The 7,164-nt window shown below is 38.6% G+C and overlaps 1 protein-coding gene across 1 annotated transcript in view; it reads right to left on the bottom strand.

The window, feature by feature from the left end:
* Nucleotides 1–203: 203 nt before the first annotated feature.
* CYSLTR1 (cysteinyl leukotriene receptor 1) overlaps nt 204–7,164 on the bottom strand; it is a 38,373-nt gene continuing 31,412 nt past the window's right edge. Inside the window, exons 2-3 of the mRNA XM_006082823.3 lie at nt 5,901–6,000; nt 204–2,065 (exon numbers count right to left, since the gene is read on the bottom strand). Of these exons, the coding sequence (XP_006082885.1) occupies nt 1,022–2,038 (1,017 nt within the window). The 5' untranslated portion in view covers nt 2,039–2,065; nt 5,901–6,000 and the 3' untranslated portion in view covers nt 204–1,021. The remainder of the gene's footprint in view (nt 2,066–5,900; nt 6,001–7,164) is intronic.

Genomic DNA, 7,164 nt, shown 5'->3' with positions numbered 1-7,164 from the left:
AATATATTTTATTGATTTTTTTAGAGAGAGGAAGGGAGAGGGATAGAGAGTTAGAAACATCGATGAGAAACATCGATCAGCTGCTTCCTGCACACCTCCCACTGGGGATGTGCCCGCAACCAAGGTACATGCCCTTGACCAGAATCAAACCTGGGACCCCTCAGTCCGCAGGCCGACGCTCTATCCACTGAGCCAAACCGGTCAGGGCTCCTTTTATCTTCTTTAGATAGATTTTTAATTACTTCTGTTCAAATATAGGAATGCCAGTTGTCTGGTTTTTAAGAAACCAGAAGGTCTGTGTGTCATGTAGGGAAAAAATTCCCTATAAGAACCTCAAAAAATAACAAAAACTCCATCATTCTCTTTTGATGGCCTGAGTAAGCAGCCAAAGAACATTGGTCACAAACTGGCCTTTGGCCATGTTTATCTTCTTCAGTTTCCAGACTGTACATTGCATGGAGCCTTTAGGAGCCTTTGGCTGACTACTAGGTTGTTCTAGCACTCGCACATTCTCTTTTATGGAATAAATAGTCCTACTTTGCCTACCCAGTCAATACTACAAAGGAAGAAGGTGGTAGTACATTTTATTTAGCTGATGGGTCATTTTAGTTCTCATTTGATGGCATACATGCAAAGAGATATGTTAGTATGATTGAGAACAATTTGTTAACTTTATATCTTAAAAGGTTAGTTCTTATCCTTTGTAAAGCTTTTAATTGAGGCAGAAAACCTTGATCTTGGACCCATTTTTTGAGTGCCAATACAAAAATATTTTTCACCTTTTGGCAAATGATCAAATACATAATTTAGTTAATAGTTGTGGACTATAACTTTAACACTTAAATACTTTTTGGACCTCTAATAATGTGGATGCATAAATGAGAGAGATTTATAGGCACATATTTAATTACTTGTAAATTATTAACGGAAATTGTTATTTTTATTGTAAATTGTTTGAGAAAATACTTGTTTGAGAAACTCTTTTTCATTGATTTGCATTGGAAATGGGTTTACACTATTCTTAACATATTTCATCTCCTTTTTCTGGCAATGAGACCTTCTTCTTGGGTATGTAAGTCATGCTGGACAAAGAATGCTTTCTAAATGTAGACAGCCTTCTCCTAAAGTTCCCCCCTGAAAAGAAATACAGGAGAGGGTCAAAACAACAATTTGATGCAGCCAGAGACAAGGTTATGACCACTGACTTTTGCATTCTAAGGACAGAATCACAAGGCTTAGTTTCACTGTGTAAAAAGTGAAGGTGGATGGTACGTTGAATATGATATGGCATGAAGCAGATCAAAAAGGCAGCTGTTACAATTATAATCATTCCTATAGCCTTTTTACGACTTGGTAGATTTTTCTTCATTGAATTTTTTAGTAAGGTCAAAATGATCATTGTGTAACAGACGATTATGATAATAAAAGGAATTATAAATCCCAAAAACAGTGACACATAATGCAAGACCAAAACATGATTTTTAGCTTGATCATCCTGTGGAGGCTCAAAGCACTTGGTATTGTTTTTCGCATCTTTTAAAGGCTTGGATAGTAAAAATGGAGAACTGGTCAAAATCACAAAAATCCAAATGCTAACACATACAAATCTGGCTTTTTTCTGTGTAACCAAATTAATGTTTTGGACTGGGAAAACAATTGCAATGCACCGGAAAAAGCTCATGGCTGTCATAAAGAAGATGCTACAGTAGAGGTTGACATACAAGGCATAGGTGCTGAGGCGGCACAAAAAGTCACCAAAGAACCAAATGCCTTTGTGAACATAATAGACCACACGGAGAGGCAGTGTACACACACACAATAGATCTGATACTGCTAAATTAATCATGTATATTTGGAAGGCTGACTTCTCATGATATGTTTTTATGAGGACACAGAGCACAAAGCCATTGCCAAAGAAGCCCACAACGGAGATCATAGAATACAAGGTGGAATACACTTGATTGCGGAAGTCATCAATAGTGTCATTGCAAATAATATTACTGGCAGAAGATACTGTCAGATTTCCAGCTCCATCCATGTTTCTCTAGGAATGTCTGCTTGTTGCCTACAATATATATATAAAAAATCTTGTCAATTTTTATCAGACCATAAAAAACAGGAGGTAGTAAGCTTTCACTTTATAGTGTCACTATGTATGCATTTTGACCATGGCAGGAAGCAAGGCTAGTAGGACAATGAGGAGGAATTCAACTGCACCTAGTACCCAGGAGAAGCACTCTTTCTTACCTCCTTTTCCACCTGTGTTTGCCTGATGAACTTCCTCTTAATCTTCAAGAACTATCTAAAACAGCTCCGCTTTATTTTGTCTTATTACTCTAGTACTATTCTGTAAATCTTCCTTTAAAGTGAGCTTGTTTTTCAATTAGAGAAAAGCTCTAAAGAGAGTGTTATCATAAACATGAATCTATTTATCTAGTTATCTATCAATTTATTTATCATTTATCATATATTTACTGGAAAAGCACTGAATTCTCTTGGAGAATAAAATGTGGGTGAAAATTCGTGGTTCCCCTAAGAAGAGGGCTTCCTAGGTAACATCTGCTGGGTGATGCTTCAACCTAGGGAAAATAATTGGATTTTCTATTAATGTAACTAATTCCCCCGAGGAATAATCTTATTCTAGAATATGGTTGACTCTATTTAGAACCACAGAACACCAAGGCTAGAGACATTTTAGAAGCCATCTAATTATTTTAATGAGGAAAATACAATGAGGTGAAATGCATTTCTAAAATCTGTACCATAAGTTTGGGTTCTGAGGAAAGACTAGCTCATTGGAATATACTTTCTGGCTGAATACGTTGTACCTGTTCATCCTCGTTCTCTTCCTAGACTCACACTCACAGCCTTAACTGTTGAAAAATACATGTTCATTTCTTTCATAACAAGAAGTTGTTACTTGGTCAACTTAGGTCGACTATATCAGGGCAGTTAATCAGGGCAAACTAATCAGATAAAAATGGGGATAAGGTAGTGATTTCTTTAATGTTCCTCTACATTATTTTCCTTTATTCTTTATAAGACAGTGGGAGCAATTCATCAATAAGTAATGGTAGATAACTTTTGATTGAAGTCTAATTTGTTGGCCTTTTACACAGCTCTTGCTCAATGGTAAGAGAGGAGTTGGGGTTTGTAAGGTGAGAGGACTGCTTGAGCATGAAATAACTGCCAGCAATAGAAGAAACTGATCTCGCCTCTGCATAGGGACACAGAAACATACAGCTCTTATAGTGGTTGTAGGTGGGATATAACTCCCCATGCTTACTACTGCTAGCAATTATATCTGCTGCAAAGATATACGTCATCCATCCATCCAAGTTCTATTTTTTCCTTTCATTAAAAATGTCATTTTTTTAACCAAGAACTGTTGGTATATGATAAAAAAAATTGCTGAATCTGAGGCTGTATATCTTAAAATGATAGAGAAAAATTAGTTCACTGTTACTAACCTCTGCATTATTTCTCAGTTTGCTTTCCAAGTACCTGTCTCTTTCACCATTTGTCCTCTGAACTCAGGTGTAATTGTGGAAGAAAGGGAAATTGCCTAAACCTAATCTAGTGGTTTGTTTGTTAGCCTTGTATTGAGTTTTCCCCAAATAGAGCAGCGTTATATTGTGAATCACTAGATGGTGCTGTTGAAAATTTTTTATATAGCTTTTGTTTTAAGAAGTATACTTGAAGGGTATTATGTAATTACCATCTGTCCTTCCACTATCGACCCTCACTATACCCTGCCACAAACTCTTTCTGGAATAATTTTTCATACATGATAGCTTCCAATTATGTTATGTTCTTGCTCTAAAACCTTCAATGGCTCCTGAGAACCTTCCGAGTAAAATCCAGATTCCTTGGCCAGATTAAAGCTTCCTATAGTTTGGTTGCAATGAAACTTTCCTAGCTTCTTTCTTTTTTTTGCTTTCATTCTGAGTTTATTTAACATTTCATCCAGCTGAACTGAAACAGTACATTGATCCCCACATTGGCAAGACACTGCGCTAACACTGAACAGCCGCCGCCCGCAGCACACGCACAGCCACTCCCGCCTGCGGGTCCGGAGCCTTTCCCAGCCATTGCACTTCCTGGGAGCGGTCCTCCAGGTCGCTGGGAGGTGGCCAAGGGCATCCTGTCCGTTTGTTCCTTTTTATAAACCACAGTTACGCTGACAGGAGATAAAAGCGCCAGGAGCCGGAGCTCCTACGATAATGTTAAGTAGACACAGCTCCACAGTTGCTAGCCCTTTTATAATGGCGCCTAAAAATGGCAGTTTATCCACCTTCTGCCCAGCCATTGCTTTTTCAGCAAAGGTGAGGATGCTGGGGGGGTGGGGGGGGGCTCCCAGTGAGGGGGTGAGCATTCTGGGGTAGCCGGGCGTGGGAGGGCCTCCCGGGCTGGGCTCTCGGTAGGAGCACCCTGGAAGCACCTCAGGGAGACTGCCTTGAATTTCAGGCTTTGACCACTTCTTCAAGAGCAGCATCTATGGCAACAAAACACACGCAAGGCCGGCAGGTGTTGTGGGAACCTCTTTTGCTTCAAAGGGTTTAAGACGGAAAAATGGAGAACATTTTGGAGGCATAAAGGACCTAGCTTCTTTCTTACTTCTCCCCTTTGCAGATCCTAAAATTCAATGGAAAAACTATTTAGCTATATACCAGGAATATTTTTCACATGTTTTCCTACCTGCCTATCTTTTTTCATGAATTTCTTCTTCTTGAAATGCTCTTTCCTCCATCCATGTGCAAAAACTACTCATCCTTCAGCACAAATTACATCTTAACCAAACCTTTTCTCAACCTCTATCCAAAGTAATTTCTATATTTTTCTATGCTGGGGTACTTTTAATCTATCTTGCAGATCAATGATTTGCATGCATGTGTTATCTTTCCTCAGAGACTTTCTGGATGATATATAAGAAGGCACCACACACAGGGCTAACACATATGTACCTTGCCCATAAGTGCTCAGTAAATGCTAATTGAGTGAATGAGTAAATTAATGATGGAACAAGTTCGTCATTTGAAAGGATTATTTATCATCCAGATTCACTTAGTGTTACATTTTCATTCTAGTAATTAAAAATCTTTCCAGCCTCAGAGTCTAAAGTGGCTCTGTTAAGTAAAGTTGCTTCCTAAATTATTAAGGAAGGCACTAAATCATAAAGCTAACTGTAAGATTAAAAAACACCCATATCTTGATACAGAGTAATTATTTATTTGTCTGTTAAATAGTATAAATACATTTGAAACTCCCATATCTTTGAATAAAATATGCCAAGTAAATCTGATAAAGAAATTAATAGAAACAGACAAAGAAACAGATGATCTTTATTTCCTTTAAGAAACTTTCCAGTCCTTACAGACCAAAATAAGCTTTCCTAGTAATTTCTATATTTAGGTTCAATTGTTTATTTTTAATTAATCAAGTCAACTGACTTAAAGTAGGCCACTAAAAAAAAAGACTGTAAAATTCTCAAACTAATAATAAATCCTAAAGGGGTAGGGATCATTTAGTCCAAGCCACTCTTTATACAAGAAGGCTTTGCTTGCCTTCAACAACATTTAATTCATATTTATAGAATTACTGTGATTCCCCATTAATGAGACCCATGCTATGTGGATACTGAGATGCCTAATATTCCATTTCTGCCTTCAAGAAGCTCATAGTATTGTGGGGGAAAGGAGTGATGGCTCAGAGTGTAGAGAGATTACAATGCAGTATGAAAGAGTTATCATAGCACAAAACAAATGGTTATTAATTGATTAATATAAGCAAGCAATAAACATAAATGAACTTAATTTTAGTGCAAATGATGAAGGAAGTTACTTTATGAAGATACTTTGCAAGTTAAAGAAACAGGAATCATTTAGAAAATGGAACCATACCTCTTTGCAGCACTGCAGTATTCTTCAAAAATGTTCCTGGTTTGTGATCAGTGCCTCTTATGATATAGTATCAGATGAAGTCTAAACTGAAATCATAACACTGAAAGGGAAGTTAAAAACATTAGAAGCAGTCCAGAAGGGTCATGGGAGCTGAGCAGCCTTAAACACAGTTCCAGGGTGTGTGATGGGACATCAAAACTCTACTGACAGATTTAGGACGTGTTATTGAATTCCATGCCTCATTCTTTTCTCTCCATTCATTTTTATATCCCCAGGGGCAAAACTTGGAATAGAAACCAGGGCTGATTATTGATGTTTGCTTCTGTGTACACTTAACTTCTGTATCTAAAGATGAACAGAGTATTATAAATACTCTTTTTGCTATGAAGCCATGGTATTTACCATATTTTCTCTTCTAAACAGTTTGTTATAAAGTTCAAAGGGGAAATAATTTAGGAGTTCATATCCAAGGATCTAGTTTTTTAGGAATAAGAGTTAGAACAAAAAAAAAATCAAGTATATCTGTCTGGGATGTCCAAGGGACAATTTTCCCTAAAGGAAAGATGGCTTGGACTTTGGACTGTTTTCCCTAAAAACTCATAATAGCAGTTATTGTTTATATCATTAATTTGGCACATATTATATACCTTTGGAGATAAAATGTTTTATAATTTGTATAGTTAACTTTTAATGAGTGTATGTCTCTTCTCTTCAATTAAACTATATCATAAAATCTAACAGTATAACAAAACTTAAGAAATGAGCAAATAAGGGTTTTCTTGGAACAGCAGCAACTCGAACACTTTTATTTTAAACTAGAGGCCTGGTGCACAAACTTCATGCATCAGGGGGGGTCCCCTCAGCCCAGCCTGCACCCTCTCAAATCGGGGACTCCTTGGGGGATGTCCGACTGCCGGTTTAGCCTGATCCTGGGGATTGGGCCTAAACTGGCAGTCGGACATCCCTCTCGCAATCTGGGACCACTGGCTCTTAACTGCTCACTTGCCTGCCTGCCTGATCACCCCTAATTGCCCTGCCTATCAGCCTGATCACCCCAAACTGCCTCTGCCTGCCGGTCTGATCACCCCTAACTGCCCCCCCCCCAGCCTGGTCACCCCTTACTGCCCACCCTACTGGCTTGGTTTCCCCCAACTCTCCCCCCCTACGAGCCTGGGCACCCCATGTGGCCTGCTGTTGCACAGGCTTGTTCATCCCCCCTCTAAAACCCCTCTGGGGGGGTGGATACCCCACTGCTGCCCCCCCC

This window comes from Myotis lucifugus, unplaced genomic scaffold, assembly GCF_000147115.1.
Source record: "Myotis lucifugus unplaced genomic scaffold, Myoluc2.0 scaffold_4, whole genome shotgun sequence".
Taxonomy (NCBI): domain Eukaryota; kingdom Metazoa; phylum Chordata; class Mammalia; order Chiroptera; family Vespertilionidae; genus Myotis; species Myotis lucifugus.
The sequence above is the reverse complement of the archived record's forward strand: the minus strand, read 5'-3'. Positions and strand labels throughout refer to the sequence as shown.